Source organism: Grampus griseus, assembly GCF_964374135.1.
Source record: "Grampus griseus genome assembly, chromosome: 1".
Classification (NCBI taxonomy): Eukaryota; Metazoa; Chordata; class Mammalia; order Artiodactyla; family Delphinidae; genus Grampus; species Grampus griseus.
In genome coordinates, this window is record NC_139017.1 from 127,386,922 (window position 1) to 127,405,392 (window position 18,471).

At 40.7% G+C, this 18,471-nt stretch overlaps 1 protein-coding gene across 1 annotated transcript in view; it reads right to left on the minus strand.

The window, feature by feature from the left end:
- DNAJC6 (DnaJ heat shock protein family (Hsp40) member C6) overlaps window positions 1-18,471 on the minus strand; it is a gene marked incomplete at both ends in the record, with an annotated part of 91,031 nt that overhangs the window by 36,282 nt on the left and 36,278 nt on the right. The window contains 3 exons of the mRNA XM_082658697.1: window positions 8,702-8,850; window positions 8,960-9,009; window positions 9,975-10,125. Coding sequence (XP_082514823.1) covers window positions 8,702-8,850; window positions 8,960-9,009; window positions 9,975-10,125 — 350 coding nt within the window. The remainder of the gene's footprint in view (window positions 1-8,701; window positions 8,851-8,959; window positions 9,010-9,974; window positions 10,126-18,471) is intronic.

Sequence of the window (18,471 nt, forward strand, 5' to 3'; positions counted from 1 at the left end):
ATAAGAAAACTGACTCTCAGAGGTTGTCTTGTCTAACGTCACACTGCTGGTCAGTACCAGCATTGCAACCCAGGTCTTCTGAGTATAAGTCACTTTGCTGCAACAGTATACTGGTTGAGATTATCATTTGCCTCAAAATTCTAGGCATGAGCCTCAATCGATTAGGTATTTATTAATTTAACAGCAAGGAAAAACTTAGGCAAACTTCATGACCTCTCTAAGCCTTTCTCCATAAAATGTCATGAATGATACCTACCTACCTGCCTCATAGGGTTGTGGCTACTACATGAGAATGTATTTCAAGGGCTTAGCTCAGTATCTGACATACACAAAGTGATCAATTAATACTGGCTATCATTATTATTATTATTTTATCAGGTAACTGTCAGTGCAAAGCCCTAAGGTCAGATAGAGCTAGCTATGTTTGGAAAAAATGAATGAAACCCTATATGGCAAAATCATAGACTGAAGGGTCAGATCATACCAGGCCTTGTTAAGAACTGAGAGAAGTATTTAAGAAGGAGAGTGACTCTCACATTTTCCAAAGACCTCTCAAGGTCCAGTACGGAGAACAGATATAGATGACACAAGACAAAAGTCAGAGAGTACAGTCAGGTGGCTATATTAGGAATTTAAGTAAGAAATGATGGTGGCTTAGGCTGGATGAGTGGCAGTGGGACACACAAAGACTTGAGGGATTCAAAAAATAGAGAGGAAGTGGAATGCCTGTACAAGACTCAGGGACTGATCACAGGGTGGCAGTGCATGAGTATGGAGGGGTATGTGGAGGGGGAGCAATCGAGGATGACTGCTAGGTTTCCAGCCTGAATGGCTGGATAAAAGGATAAAAGGATGGCAGGTGCCACTGGCTGATACAGGGAATTCTGGAGAAAACAACAGGTTTTATACAGATGGTATCATCAGAAAGTGTCTGCAACACTAACACCACTGGTCTCAGAAAACCCAAACGTCCCAAATTCTTTACATTTAAGAGTGGGGAGAGAGAGGCAGGAATAATCTGTTTGGTTCATGCTTTTCTAGTAACTAGATAATAACTAGTCAAAATATAAGTGGGAAATTATCTGTGGTCTCTAGAGCTGACACCTGAAAGCAAACACACGGAGTTTCTCTCTCTCTCTGTGGCTGCCAAAAAACCCATTCTTTTTGGTTAATTTGTAACTTTTTTCCTACAAAATGATTGTGGGTAGCGTCAGGGGACCTTCCAGGTTATTAATTTTCCTAGACCTTTGAGAATGACAGGTATAGTTTATTAAACAAAGTAGAGGAAATGCCTAACAAAGCTACCAAACAATCCAGGGTGACCCAGTATTGGGCCTCTGTCGATTTAAACTCCATAACAGCTTGCCCCTTTCACCCAACATGATTTGGGTCTATTTCTGGCCGATTCTTTATCCTCAGATAGATTCCCCATTGACAAGTTCTCAAGGAATGGAAATAATGTATTGATTAAAACCAGAATAATTGGGAAGAAAAATTTTGCCATCAGAGGAATTGCAAAATATACTTTTATACAAGCTGCTTCCTGCCTGTGATGTTTTTCTTTCCCTTGGTAAATTTCTATTCATACTCCAAAGCCGAAGTTCAAGTGTTCTCTTGTCTCCCACAGTTTCTCTAACACCCACAGGCAGAAGTGCTTAGTCATCTCAGTCATCTTTGTCCATTTTCACCTGTTATAGCTTTCACCAGTAGAGCAAAATGGTGAAACCACCGTTGGGTTTTCACCTCAGCTTTACCACTTACTACCTGATTCACCTTAGACAAGTTGCTAACCTCTCCAAGCCTCAGTTCTCTTGTGTGTAAAATAAAAATGGTGGTAAGAATTAAGGAGCACAATGTAAACGCAGTAAGTGCCAGCCTATTGTATTCAAATTAACTGTTTATGTCTGTCTCCCCCTCTAGACACTAAGCTCCATGAGAAGAGAGACCATTTTTCATTTTTGTAACCCAAGTCCAGAGTCCACGTGCTAGTCCAATGGCAGGCACTCGGTAGGTATTTGCTGAGTGAATCAATGAGTGAAAGAACGAAGAATGAACCCTATTTGGCAATCCCTTTTTTTTTTTTTTTGTGGTACGCGGGCCTCTCACTGTTGTGGCCTCTCCCGTTGCGGAGCACAGGCTCCGGACGCACAGGCTCAGCGGCCATTGCTCACGGGCCCAGGCGCTCCGCGGCACGTGGGATCTTCCCAGACCAAGGCACGAACCCGCGTCCCCGGCATCCACAGGCGGACTCCCAACCACTGTGCCACCAGGGAAGCCCGGCAATCTCTTCTTATAATAAGATTTGTCTTTGTCTACATGTAAAGTACCTTGAGGAAGGAACCGATTTTGTTGTTTTTTTAGGTTGCGACCATGTAAAAGTGTAGGAAATTTGTTTTCTCAGGCAGTATCTTTAAACCTTTTAGAAACTGTATGTCACTCCTACAAACACTAAATGTCAATATCTGAGTCTCAGCTAAAAGCTGGCTAAACTGTTCTTAGCACAATAGGCTAATTGTTCAGAATCATTAAACCAATCAAGTAAATAATATTAATTTAAAGTACTGCATAATTACATATTTACTTGATATATAATTATACTCCATTAAGCAAACATACAATTAGAATTTTTTAAAAGCATGTGCTCTGTCTAAAGGGGAAAAACATTTAAGGCATCAACAAAATCAAAAAAATTTTTTAAACGAATTCAACCCCTGCAAGTGATTTCTGTAGCCCTGTGAGGTTCACAGCTTCATGCAATAAGCACAATCCTTGGGCAGGTGACACTTCACGATGCTGCCTCCAGTCTCTCTGAACCCCTCCTGGAGCTGTAGAGCATCAGAAAACGCCATAGGGATTACAGGCTGCCATGACACCACCCAGTGGGAAAGGAGGCCAGAACAGCACCAGGGCTGGATGCCATTTGGTTTTCATCTTTCTGTCTCCCCAAGCACGAGATAAGAAGACAGAAGCATCCCATTTGCTGAGCCTAAGAGCAAAAGGGGCTACGGAGAATCAGACTGAAGAGCCATATCCAGTGTCTTAAGAACCTGACACCATTTTGGGAGGACAGGAGTACTTCAGGCAATAATTTATTTGGCATTTTATTATTGTTAATGGTAATTATAGCTTCCACTTACTGAATGTTTACTCTAAGCCAGACATTGCTATCAAATGTCTTCCTTACAGCAAACCTAAAGAAAAATTTTCTATTTGTGAGATAGGAATCCTTGTTATCTCCATTTTATACGGGAGAAAACCGAGCTTTAGATGAGGTGAAGTAACTTACCCAGGAAGAGGAACAGCTGAGATGCGAATCTAGGATAATTTATAAAATTCAAAATTTGTGCATATTATATGAATTTCACCTCAATAAAAAAATAATAAAAGTTTGTATACTGTCTGATGATTATTAACTAGAATTCCATCTTACATTTGTGAGACAGTTATGGGATCAAGTGGTGGCTATTTTTTTATCAAAGTTACTAAGACATTCAATTCACTGAAGGCTGCAGAAGTAGAATGTGGGGCTTCCTGGTCCTCTGGCTCCCAGGCCAGGGATATTTTTCTGCCCCATTATTTCCTGTCCTTACACTGATGCACAGTGGCAGAGGACAGATGAATATAATCTATAAAGTCTCTCTGCTATGGCCAACTCCCTTCACCAACCAGCAAACCAGAGCAGAAACAACTGGGAGCTATGGTGACCTCTTTGATGAATTCTGGAAGGAAAAAGGAAAAAAAAAATGTGACCTTCAAACAATCCTTTAAGAAACCCAAGTTGATCATGTATTTTCCTAAAATTAAGTTCTTTGCAAAGAGGAAGAAATTCTACAAGATTATGCAGTTTAGAAATAGTCGAAATAAAAGAAGATTCTAAAAGAACCAGCTGGGTTTATCTTTTCAGTGCTACTAACTGGGCTCCTTCAGCATACCCCTTCCTGGTGAGACAGAGGAAGGAGGCTCAAAGTGGCACTGGAATAGCATTATCAGAATGTAAGAACTTTAGGGCAGGCTAGACTTGGTGGCCATTCATCTGCTTTTCCATTTATTGCCAACAGCAACATCAAGAAATGTGTAAAGCAGTAGTTCCTGACATTCTAGGGCAGAGCTATAAAACCTTCTGTGCAGAAATGGAACCAGTGCACACACACATACACACAGAGTAAATGGCTATAGTGTTTACTTGGGGGATGATGAACAAGGTTTGGGTATAGATACTAGTGATGGTTACAGAATATTGTGAGTGAATTTAATGCTGCTGAATTGTACACTTACAAATGCTTAAAATGGTAGGTTTATGTTATGTGTATTTTACCACAATAAAGAAAAAACAGGAGTGAAAACAGATGGTTAAACTCTCTGAAGCCCATGCATGGATCGAAATATACAGTGGAACCATGTCTTTTAAACTCAGATTCAGAACATCTGGCTTAGATGATGCACCTCATTGGTCTACAGGACTTCACTGTCAACATCAGGATATTTATTTCCTCAAGGTAGATACTGGCTAAGAAGAGTCAAAACACTGACATTCAATATCTCCTCTGCAGTCCTGAATAGGTATTCTAGCACTCTGAATGAAGGGCTATCTGCCACGTTTTGTTTTGAGTCAAATCCTCTGCTAAAATTGAAACTAAACACAGAGTCCTATTTTAACATTCTGTTACATATGCAAATACTAAGGAATTGCTATTTAATTATTTCATATGATTCCTGTCAACCCATGTGGTTTCTAAGCCTAAAAGTGAATCAAAATACAGAGTGATGCCCCTCAAAAAAGTAAAATCTTCCTAGAAACAGCCTGTCTCTGTCACCACCGTCTTTATCTCCAAACACACGTCACATAATAAAAAGGTAAAATGACTGAGTTCAGGGTTCAAGGCATAGAGATATAGACACAGCTGGACTCCTGTGAGTCTATAAATAAAACCAGTCTTGTGTTTGGTCTTTTCCAACAGTGGTATTTATAGAAGCCTTGGCCATCTACATTTATTAAAATAAGAATTAGCTGCAGACCTAGCACTCCACTGGTCTGGAAGGAGGAGAAAATGATTTCAGGCCTCAAGGACTGTAAGATGAGAACCAAGAACACTTTTCTAAGTCATGCAACAGTGGGATGCAAATCAATTTGCGGTGTTAGTGCTGGGAAGAGAAAGGACTAGGAACTTGAAAAGAGACGTAGCCACATCAAAAACAGAGCTAAGGGGCTTCCCTGGTGGCACAGTGGTTGAGAGTCCGCCTGCTGATGCAGGGGACACGGGTTCGTGCCCCGGTCCGGGAGGATCCCACATGCCGCGGAGCGGCTGCACCCGTGAGCCATGGCCGCTGAGCCTGCGCGTCCGGAGCCTGTGCTCCGCAACGGGAGAGGCCACAACAGTGAGAGGCCCGTGTACCGCCCACACACACACACACACACAAAAAAACAGAGCTAAGATGAAAATACTAAGGCTGTGGGACTGTCCTAAGATGCAACTGAGGGTTGAGGGAGCTAGGTCAGAGGGTCCTCTTCCAGTCCCCAGAGTTCTGGGACTATCTATAAAGGGCTAAAGGTGCAGTGCAATCCTGCATTTTAGGGGAAAGAATTGGAAAAGACTTGTGGTATGTGGAAATCCTCCCCTTAGCGAAATGTGGCGAACAAAGAAGGGGTGGGGGTGTGGCACGCGTGGCCTTTCAGGGAGTGGGAGCAGCTCATGCAAAGAGACTGTGCGTCTCCCCTGGTGGGAGCATGGTTCTCATACAGTGGAGAACAGTGAAAGATGAGGTAGAGAGGCACAGAGGCGAGATCTTGCGGAGCCTGGTAAGACACAGACTACAGTTTGCATGGAGAAGAAATAACCCCACCGCTTTCACCTAGACAAGACTCATGCGTCAAGGTCCAGCTCTCACTGCTGTCTCCCTTTACTAAACTCCCTCAGTAGGTACTGTAAATATTATTGTCTTTAGAACGTCCTGACTTCTCTCCCCAACTAGGCTTAAGTGCCTTGAGAATAAGAATCAAACTTTTTTTAGTTAATTAATTAATTAATTTTATTTTTGGCTGCGTTGGGTCTTTGTTGCTGTGCACGGGCTTTCTCTAGTTGTGGCGAGCAGGGGCTACTCTTTGTTGCGGTGCACAGGTTTCTCATTGCGGTGGCTTCTCTTGTTGCAGAGCATAGGCTCTAGGCATGCGGGCTTCAGTAGATGCAGCACACGGGCTTCAGCAGTTGCGGCGTGTGGGCTCAGCAGTTGCAGCACGTGGGCTCTAGGGAGCGCGGGCTTCAGTAGCTGTGGTGCATGGGCTCAGTAGTTGTGGCTTGCGGGCTATAGAGTGCAGCCTCAGTAGTTGCGATGCACGGGCTGAGTTGTTCCAGGGCATGTGGGATCTTCCCAGACCAGGGATCGAACCTGTGTCCCCTGCACTGGCAGATGGATTCTTAACCACTGCGCCACCAAGGAAGTCCCAAGAATCAAATTTTTATTTGATATCTATGTGTTCAACAATTCTTGGCAGGCACATTCAATCTTCTGAGAGACATTTCTTAGCCATGCCAGGCACCGTTCCAGGTAGCAAATAAAATTAATGTGTTCCCTGCTCTTCTAGGACAAGTGAGAGCAGTCTGGGGCAGATATTCCATATGCAATTCCTGGTTTCTTTGGTAAGACTGTTAAGTCTGGTCACAAAATACATAGTTACACTAATTGATGCCTTTCTTTAAATATCTTTATAAAAGAGCTTGCTTTTATAAATCATATATACATATAAGAGATACCTTTATATGCATGAATGCTTCTATAATGATATTACATCTTTATTTACTTCCAGAGGGAAAATTTTTCAGATTATCACAAATATTTCAAGATTAAATAAAATTTCTATGAAATATTATACAGGATGTTCCATGGTCCTCCAGTTATAGAAATGATGGCACTATGTGTATCACTGAGTCACTTTGCTGTAGAGCAGAAATTGGCACAGCACTGTAAATCAACTATGCTTCAATAAAAAACAAATCAGAAAAAAGAAAGAAAGAAAGAAAATGATGGCACTGAGTCTCCAAACAAGAAAAATCAATTCAAAATATTTGCATCTGAATTAGAAATAAAATAGCTACCCACATTTTTATTGGATGCTAATTCCCTTGCTCTGAATTAGGTAATAGATGGAATAAGAGGTGGAAGGGCAGTTAACTACAGGGAATATTAAAGAGCTGCATTTGAAATCTCCGTTATAGAATGGGAATTGGGACGAAACCACTTTAGAATGGTTTTATCAGTGCTTCTCAGAGAGTGGCTCACAGGGCAACAGTAGAAGTAACACCCAGGAAGTTGTTAGCAATGCAGATTCTCACCACACCCCTCTGCTGAACCAGAAGTGCCAGGCCCAGGTGTTTAACAAGCCCTCCAGGACATTCTGATGTACACTAAAGCTTGAGAACCACTGGGTTACCTCTTGCCTATTTTGAAAACACTCTGGGAAAAGAGAATCCTTCACAAAATTCTCCCTTATCTTACTGAACATTAGGGCAGAAAGTGGTCTAAGACAGCATACAGACTCTCTTCTAGTTTTTACTCATCAGGAAACTGACGTCCAGAGATTATTAATGGCAACTAAAATTTGGAGCAAAATGTGTTCTGGCATCAAAGCTGAGATCCTCAATGCACAGTACACACAACCAGCTATCATTTTGCATCGTTGAAATCAAGTTTCACTTTAAAGGGTCCAATGTGTAAAACCCCTTTCTATTTATTAATAAATCAAGATGTAGCTGAAGAACCAATCGTATCTAAAGGCTAAGTCAAAATTTTTGAAAACGTTCCTGAGAGAGAAAAAGCCTGATTTGAATGAGTAAATCAAGAATTCAGTGGCCAGAAATATCAGGCTTAACATCAGATTCAAACCAAAGCCAGCTCTCACAGCTCCTTAACTAGACTGAAACTAGAACTATTTCTCTGCCTAGTTCTAAAAGCTCCTTGAGAGGATAATCCAGGTTTCCAGGTAATACTGTCAGCCCTGAGTAATGGCTAAGACACATGCCTGTAGTCTTGGGCAAGTTACCTTACCTCTCTGTGCCTCAGTTTCTCCATCTACTTCAGAGGACCGTTGAGAGAATTAATGAGATATTGCATGTAAAGTTCCTGGAACACTGTAAATGCTCTAAAAATGTTGCTGCTGCTCTCACTGCTCTAAATATTAGCAATAGTATCACCAAACCTACAGTGTGGACTGTTTATGTGCTACACCTCACTTATGAAACACATACCTTCACCAAATGTCAGAAAGCTATTTCCATTAATACTGGTGTGTCTCTACTGGTTTAGCCACACTGCCTCATCGTGATGCCAAAGCAGCAATCAGGAAGGGTGAAAGGCATCATTAGTGCTCCAGCATAAGGGTCTCCAACTGCCCTACGTAGCAGCCGATCTCCACTGAGCCGCACAGCAATGTGCCCTAACAACTGAGCAACCAGCCACAGCTGATTTGAGGCCCTCAATTAGATGGTATCTTATTGACAGAGAAACTTTCCTACAAATATCCTCACCCGAGGAAAAGCCTCAGAATATCTCATAACAGCCTAATAAAAATTTTGTGGATAGAGAAGTGTCCAGAGTACATAGTTTTTCAGCTCCATGTGCCTAAAGGCAAAGGCTTTGAGGATAGCTCTTAAGGGGGAAAATATCCTCTTATATCTTCAACTTTGTGATCAGAGCTAAAATTCCTTACCCTGCTATGAAACTTGGCAGTTCGATAAGACTTGGGCGACAGATTGTACACCGTGTAGTGGTCAAGATGTCTGGAATCCAAAAAGCTTCGAATGTCATCAACCTGATTTCTGAATCCTATGTCAACACTGTCCAGAGGAAAGGACATCACTGGAGGAAGGGTCACACAGAAAAAAAATTGGTTAAACAGGTCCGCTGTCGCGATGGGCAGCCATTGAAAGCTGAGCTATTGGGCAGTTAATAAACATGAGAAACTTACCAATAATTCTGGAGGTAACATAAGTGAAGTCTAAATCTCCCTTCGTGTAGCTAAAAGCAAGACAGGAAAGGGCACTCATTTAAATGATCCAAATGTCCCACGATTTCTCTCTCTCAATCACTCGCACATCATGACCTGGGACATTTCCATCCAGTAGCTATATTCTGACTTCCCTTCAGGCCTTCCCCCTAACAAGTAAGCACTGTTGACAGAAGACAGCCCACACCCTCAGGAGCACACACCTAGCACTCCAAACAGGGCATGCAGCTAGGGGGTAGGGGAGGAAGTGATGGAGAAAGAACAAAGGACCCTTTTTTTTTTGCCCACCAGGCGCTAGTTGGGGACTGAAAGTAAAGGATACAATTACTGTTGAAAAAAATTAAAATGTTGATTAATATGTTGGACTTCACATTTGAATTTCTGATTTAAAACCACATATTTTAACTTAAAGTGACCCTACAACTTTCTAATTCCTAAGAATAAGAAAAGAATTCATATGGCCTGCTTGTAAAAGTTTCACACAGTAGAAGGGTAGAAACTCCTCCCAGTAAATAAGTTTTAAAGGGCTATTAAGATACGAAAACAAAATTCTGTTTTGATTACAATCCATAAGTATTGCTTATTTGGATTGCATGTGCATTACTGTCTCATTTAATTCTCAAACCATCTAAAGACATAAATCTTACCAGGGTATCAAAGCAAAGCTCACAGAGGTTAATTAATTTGCCTTAGGTTAACAAGGGGAGATACTGCATTAGAATTCAGGATGCTGGATTCGAAAGCCAGGGATGGCAACCACTATCCTCTAACGTACCAAGGGGCCGAGTCCTCCCAGCCTATGCCTGTAGCTTCTGAAGGACTCAACTTTGCGGCTTCAATGGCATTCCTAGTCAATCAGATCCCATGCAGTTGCATCACAAAATTGATAGTCTTTGAGCCAGACAAGCAGTTGGCAGGTAATCAGATCCTTGGGGGGCACAGAGTCCATTAACTTAATGGGGAAGGACACACATACCTGGTAACCGATTGTATAACTCTGGAAGACGTGTCTTTGAGGGTGTCTTTCAAGTTGTCCTTTAGGTTACTGAAGAGTCTCCCTGCACCTCCTTTCACCATGTCAAAGAGACCTCCCCCATAGCTGGGCTCCATGTCTGGAGACGAGGCACCTGCCAGTGAAAATCAGAAAAAGAGGTAATAGCACAGACGACACAGGAAACCAATCCCTCTTTGTTCCTGAAACATACGCAGACCGTCTTCGGGAGTCTGGGACAGATATTCCTGCAAGTTATGTCATGCTTCCAGAACTTACTGACTCTGGGTTACAGACAGCAGTCTGCTGGACCTCAGACGAGACCAAGGAAAGCCCCTCACCAAGTTCTAGAACAGGGAACCTCCAGAGCTGCATATCCAATACTGTAACCACATGTGCCAACTGAGCGCTGGAAATGTGGTTAGTCTGAATTGAGACGGTGCTGTGAGTATCGAAGTGTCAAAGTGCAAAAGATGTAAAATATCTCATACTTTTTTTTATAATGATTACATTTAAAATGATAATATTTTGGATATATGGAATTAAATAGATTATACTATTAAATTAATTTCACCTGTTCTTTTTTAACATGGAGACTAGAAAATTTTAAATTATATATGTGGCCTGCATTATACTCCTTTCAGGCAGTGCTGAGGAAGAGCAGCAGTCAGCTGAGAAGTGAGTCCAGGGGCCTCCTCTGGCCTTCGATGGAGTTAACTGTGTTAGAAGACTCCTTCTATGGCTATCTCACAAAGTAATAGTTCACTTCCATCCTGGGAAAGTATTTTCTGAAGGGCCCTTATAACAGCTTTTAAGCTTGAGTACGCATAGTGGTCACTGGTGTTATTTGTCAAGTATGTCAGGTTCTCCTCCCTGACAGTTTCATAAAATTGTACTTTCTGGCTCTTTGTGACTGGCTCTAGTCCAGAGCCTCTCAACCTTGGCACTATTGACCTTGGGGCCGAATACTTCTTTGCTATATGTGTGTTGTGGTGGCTGGCAGGGGGAGGGGTGGATTGTCCTGTGCATTGTAGGGCGTTTAGCAGCATCTCTGACCTCTGGTGACTAGGTAGCATCCCCCCCCTTCTCCAGCTATGACAGCCAAAATGTCCCTAGACGTTGGCAAAATTAGTCCTGTTTGAAAACCAGCACTCTCGTTTATAATGTGAGTGGAAATGTTGTGTGTCTCTCTCAGTCTGGAGCATTTAACTGTTAGGGTGAGATTATCCATAGTTCTCATTATCCATGAGAACTATTATCCATAGTTCTCATTCCCATATATTCTCTCTCTCTCTCTCTCTCTCTCCATAGCAACCCACAAAGTCTGAGATTGTGGCTACTCTGTCCAGGACTCCTGGCTCCCAGAGTAACGAGCTTATGGCAGAGCTCTCAGCAGACCCTTGATGAATATGTACCATGAATGAGGAATAACCCTTTATTATTAGAAGCTACCCCATTCCCATTTTAGGACTGTTCATTAACATAACTTAGCTTACAAAGACTGATACAGGAAGGAAGTAGGAATCTGTGTAGAGGAAGCTAATGTAAACAACAGGCAGGTAGGCTGTACAGACCAGCAGTCAAGAGCGTGAGTCACTCTTACCTGGGTTCTGGCAGGAAGAAAGATTCCTGACTGTACAACAGGGATTAAAAATAGTGCCTACTTCATAGGGAAACATAAAATGAGTGTACCTTAAGCATAGTACCTACCACATTTAGGGGTTAACAGATTGCAGCTATCTATTATTATGCCACACCCTGAAATTCCTATGTTGATGATATTTTTTAATCTTTGTTCACTTATCAACTCTTTGATGACAAAGGGCAAGAATGACATCTCTTCTTTTTAGAAAATTGCAGTATTTGTTCTATACTTCAAAATACGTTAGGAGGATAGATCCCTGGATCTCAGGTACAGCAGAACACAGGAACTTATTTAGCTTACAAGAGCAAACCTCTGTAACTTTGACTCTGTTGCTGAATAAGCTTCCTTCCGTGCTTTCCTCAGGACAAGGGGGGTGCATATCTATGTTCCAACCAGATCAGTTATTTTAAGTGACAGGTAGATGCATGCATGTGGACAATGGTTAAATGTGCTTGTGGAAAGTCTGGAGAGAAAATTTTAAAACAAACAAACTAATGAAGATGGATCTCACATTAAGTGTTCTTACAAAACAAAACCAGAAAAAAAAAAAAACGAAAAAGCAAGCCACACAAAGGAACACAAGAAACTTTTTGGACGTTGTGGTGATAGTATGATGAGTATATGCATATGTCTAAATGCATCAAGATGTATACATTAAATGTGTGTGATTTTTGTATACCAGTTATACCTCAATAAAGCTAAAAAATTAATTGCAGAAAAAGGAAAGTTGGAGGAGGAATTTGTAGATTAAAATGTCTTAAAAGATAAATCAATAAAGTATAATGCATGGAACTTAATCCAAAGAAATTATAAAAAGTTAATGACATTTATGGGCAATTGGAACAATTAACTGAGTATTTGATGTTAAGGATTTATTGTTAATTTTAGGTGTACTAATTATACTGTAGTTATGTTACATATAGTCTTTATCTTTTAGAATACTGAAACATTTATTATACATTTTTAAAAACTGCAATGTTTAACATTTAAAAAAATAAACGGAGAATAATAAAAAATACTCATGTAATTAGAACCTGAATTGCTAACGCTTATATAGCACTTACTATTTGCTAGGTATTATTCTAAACATTTTACCTACGCTCATTCATTTCACCCTCACAGCATACCTATGAGGTAGATAATATTATTTTCCCATTTTATACATCAAAAAACTGAGGCACAGAGGTTAAGCAACTTGTCTAAGGGTATACAGCTGGTAAGTCAAGGGCAGAGTTGGGATCTGGGCCCTACGCAAACTTTACAACCATATCTTTCTTCTCGTATCTTGAATTTAATAGTTATCATTCCAAATAATTTCTTTAAACTTTTATTTCATATGTAGGTATCCATAGGCAATACATTAATATTGTTTTTCACACTTTCAAACTATATATAACTGGCTTTCTGTTTGCAACTTTATTTTTTTCACGCATCATTATTTAAAATTCTTCTATGCTGATACCACATATACCTTTAGCTCACTTAAAGTATGCATCCATTAGCCCATAGATGGATACTAAGATTATTTTCTATAACAAACAATGTGGTGATGAACACATTGGCTTGATTACATGTGAGAGATCTCTCTAGGTTACGCCTAGGAGTGGAAATCTGCTTGGAGATGGGATACACACATCTTCAAATTTCTAGATATTAACACATCATTTTCCAAAGTAGCTGTATCAGCGTAAACTCCCACTAGTAGTACATATGAGCTCCGTCACTCTACATTCTCCTTAACACTTAGTATTGTCAGACTTTAACATTTTTACCAATCTGGTGAATGAGACAATATCTCCTCTTGGTCTTCTTTGTGGTTTCCCCCAATTATTAGTAAGGTGAAGTATTTTTTATTGTGCTTACTGGCCAGGCAGCTGTTCTTTAAATCATACTTCACGTATCTACTAAACTTCTATGAGCCGTTTAGATGTTCATACGTATACCTATAAATACATGTTAACTGTTATGTACTTACACCCTGATCACAAGAGGTTTTGATGCCTAAGTCACCATTAGGCATCTATTTGAAAACAAGGCTCTATTAGAAATTACAAAGAACAATCAATGCAGGTGAATAAACAAATGAATAGACACACGGACAAACACTGATAATGTCTACCACTTACTGAGCTCTCCCACGCACCAGGAGCCCCACTTGGACTTCTATGTTAGTACAATTTCACATTCTGGGAAATAAGGAGGGTGTTTATTATCCCCATTTTATAGGTGAAGAAATGGAGGCTCAAAGAAGGGAAGCAACTCACCTAAGATCTCAGCTAACAAGCGGTAGAGCCAGGGGTTCAAACTCAGGTCTGTACAATTCCCAAGCCTACACTGCATCTCCATGTCACGCTATTCCACAGCTCCATATTAGCCCACAATTCTCACAGCCGTAATCAGGACAATCCTTGCCTGCCTTACACACAACCACCCCTCTCCTATCCCTTGCTCTCCTCCACCTCCCACATGTATGCCGTTCATCTGGCTGCTCTCAGCAGCAGGTGTCCTCCCAACGAGCACTCCCATAAATCACTGCATCTGTCAGACCCACCAAACCGATCTCATCACACAGGCAGCCAAGCCTCTGTCGCCCACACTGCTTCGCAGCCCTAAATAATTGCCAGGAGCTCGTCTGAAGAGCAGCTCCACAGACCAGGGCTACAGCCACAGATTTGAGAAGGTTCTCTTGTGTTCTGTTTCCCTATGACATAGGGCATATGATTTCCCTTTAAACATATCCACATATAAAAATCTGTATCGTGTTTTCATTTTAAATACAGCAATGATAGAGCAACATATGCTTATAACTCCTCATTTCCATCCTGAGCCTGAACGCCCTTCTGATACATTACTGTTCTAAGAGATGACCCCAAACTGATTATCCAGACCTCTCTCTGACTCTCCATTTCATGCTGGAACAGCACTCCAAGGCACCAACCTATTTAAAGATATAAATATCCTTGATTATCTAAAAATCAGACTCTCACCATCACTCAGGCTGCATGCTCTATTCATTAGAGCCTTAGAACCTTGCAGAAACCAGAGCCATTTGCCAGGGTTACAAAGTCTGCAACCTCCATATACCCAACTTATATGTCAAACTAGCCAGGACACAAAAAAGAGAAGAGGGACGCTATCTGATTTTGCCCTAACGGTTCTTTTAGGTGGGTGTTCTGACTCTCCTTAATGAGCTACATGAATGTCAGAAGCACAGATTCTCAAAAGGATACTGGAGCCTCAGCCTGCTGAGAGGAAGGGCAGAAAGACTTCAAAAAATGACACAACAAAGAGGGAAACGGTGCAGTCAGAGAGTGATATGCAGAAGAAAAATAATGACTAGTAGATCAGGGGTCGACAAACTACAGCCCATGGGCCAAATCCAGCCTGCTGCCTATTTTTATATAGTCTATGAAATAAGAATGGCTTTCACGTTTTTAAATGATTGAAAAAAGTCAAAAGAAGAATAACGTTTAACAAAGTGAAAACTATATGAAGGTCAAATTTCAACGTCTATAAGTAAAGTTTTACTAGAATACAGCTACACTCATTCATTTACATATGGTCTATGGCTTCTTTCACGTTACAATGGCTGAGTTGAATAGTTGTGACAGAGACCTTATGGTCCACAAAGTCTAAAGTACTTACTATCTGGCCCTTTAGAGAAGTTTTCTAATCCTTGCACTAGATGGTTGAAAGATTTCGCATTCTTAGGAATCCAAATCTTGTCACCTCTGACACTTTTCTAAATGCTTTGGCTAAAATGGCACCTAGCGCTAAGAACATACCCTGTACTTATAAAGGGTCTTTGGGGATTTGAAGGTCTAAGAAGGTGGGAGTGGGGAGGTCAGAGTTGAGACAGCCTGAGAATGCCACCCAAGGAGAAAGCGTCCAGGTCTGTGACGCTAAGGCTCCAGGTAGAAGCTTGTTCTGTGACGTCTTGTCATTTTAAAATCTAAGCCCCCCAAAGATAAGCACCAGAGAACTGCACTCTGCCCCCTGTGTCATTTCTAAGGATGTAATAAACAAGTTTTTCTTGGAATTCCTAATGTTTAGGAAACTAGAAACAGCATCCTCTCTCTCCCAAGTCATGGGAACTCACCATGGATATGACCTGACCTGTTCTCACTCACAGAGTCACATAAAATTTGTACCTCCTGGGAGAGAATCTGTTTCCCACTGGACTGTTAGTTAGCTGTTTGCTCATTTACTTACATGAAGTTTCAGTCCAAAAAATATTTGAAATGATTCGACTGTTGTTTGGAATAAAAAATATGTATTTTAAAGAAGACCAGCAAAATGTTAAGGATGGTCTTAACTGCCTTAATGTAACTAGAAATATAAGAAAAGTACACGTGGCTACTTTTCATAAACATCTTATTGATTTGTTAGCTGTGGACAAAACACCGTGAGAAGCATTGTGAAAGAAGAAGGAAGATGCTGACAAAAGCCTTGCCTTGGAAAGTCCATAATGCACCGTGGTCATTCCCCACATATGTTCCCACTGCTTATACAATATATATGCTCATGGCACCCTAGGCTGCATATAATTTCACTTGGCAACCTCTAAGAAAGGATGCTCCCCCATAAAGTACTGTCATCAAAAGAAAAGAAGGTATGTAAATATTTATCCAAAAAGATGTTCATTGAGGTACTGCTTACAATGGCAAGAGACAATAAAGGATGTATAATTGATTACCTCTAACAATGTAATTAGCTATTAGCTATTAAATTAGCTATTAAAATCACTTTGTAGAAGAACACAGATGCTCACAACAAAAGGCTAAATGAAAGATAAAGAGCATACTAACATGCACAGTACAATCTAATTTTTGCAAAAGAAAAATATTTGAGTTTAGAGAAAGAATTCAGATGATTTAATAAACATAAAATAAAAATAACAGCAATTCAAACTTACCGAATGCCTACCATGTATCAGGTACCAATCTAAATTCTTTATAGGTAGTATTCAATCTTCACAGCCACCCTGTGAAGGAGATACCATTGCTCTCTCCATTTTCCACATGCGGAAACTGAAGCAGAGACACATCAGTGACTTGCCCCAGGTCCCACAGTTACTGAGCCAGGATCTGTACCCAGGCAGGCTGGCTGCTCCAGAGTCCAGGCTCTTAGCTGGTACATTTTCAAAATAATTACAGCAATAATATCTAAGTGGGAGAATGATAAGTGATTTTTTGTTGTTGGATTGTAATTTCTAAACTTTCCGTAATTTACATTCACGAGGTTTATCATTTAAAATATGTTATGTAAAATAAAGACAACAGCCAAGTGATATGCCATTAAAATTCAAGTTGTCCTTCCTCAATAGATGTAGAGACCTCCCTTCTCTGTACATAAGTCATCCTAGTTCACAGTCACAACGGTTTCTCAGCCCAGCCTATGAGGTGCAGGCAAATGTTGCCCATAAGACCTTGAGTAGCTCTATGTGGATCTTGAACTCCAAGCAGGCTGGGAACTTGCCAGGAACATCTTTTCAGTACTTGACTTTTTCTAAGACCTGAGACCCTGCTTCATCGTGGTAGCAACTGCCTCAGCTCTGGTAAAATAATCCAGTACATTAAGAACAGGGAAAAGGGGGCAAAGGACTCTTGGCAACAATTAAAGTTCTTGGGACATCAGCCCACCTCAGTGGGTCCTCTGGGTCTCCACAAAAACATGTCCATAGAGCATCAGCTTTCCCATTCCTGGGAAGTCTCTGTCATTCAGTTCTAGTAATTATGAGTTATTATTCCATAGTGTTCAGGATCAGCCTGTATCGGGGATAACTGATAATCTGAATTTTGGCATCATGATCTCTTCATATTCTTGTTCTTTTTCACCAGCAAGGCATTTTCCTCTGCAGTTATTTAAGTGTCATAAAGCTACAAACGTCCATTCCTGGATTCTACCAAGTTGGCAATTGCAGGATAGAAATTCCCAAAACTAAAGGGACCTTGCAGAGATGTACCATTCGCCCCTATATTAGGAAAATACTATTTCTTCTCCACAACACTTGGCAGGGGACAAAGAACCGGTGTCATCACCACTGAAGGCTTCATCATCCTTGTTTCTAGCAGATTTTCCAGCTCTTGGCTTCCCACAATTCAAGAAATGCATAACATGGGGATAACAACTAGATATATCATGGAAAAGCCCACTACCTTGGCTTCTAAAATCAAAGACAGCTTACACCTCATTCCCAATTCATCCCAGTTCAGGGAAGCTTAGAGAAAACAGGATGGACTTTGGGGAGACAGGTCTTAGACTGGAGACTTCATTTTTTCACTTAAAATCTGTGTGAACCTAAGCATGATATTTAACTCCTTTAAGGCTGCTTCTCCCTTTATAAATTGGAACAAGAAAAAACAACTTTTCTACATGTCAAAAGGTGTTAAAAGGATCAAACGAGATCATGTATGTCAACGTGACTTTTAAGTAGTAAGATTTTCTAAAACAGTCAGGAATTTTTATTTTAATTCTTAGAAATTCAGCTCTCATGTAAATGAGTCGTTGTATTATATTAAAGATAACAATTTCACAGAAAAAAAAATTTAAGTGAAAGAATTGACACTCCCTATGCCAAACAAGAGGTTAGGCGTGGGACAAAGCCTCCACAGTCAAATTATGGGGTTTAAGTCAAAATATGGGGTACAGATTCAACTTCTGCTACCAGCTGGATATATAGCGTAGCAATGTTAAGTAACTGATCAAGGTCTTGATATCCTTATCTGTAAATTGGAAGCTTCAATAGAATCTCACATAGGATTGCAGTGAGGATTATATAAGTCAAAGTTCTATAAACTCTTAGCACAGTGCCTGGTGTGTTGTGCACACTTAATA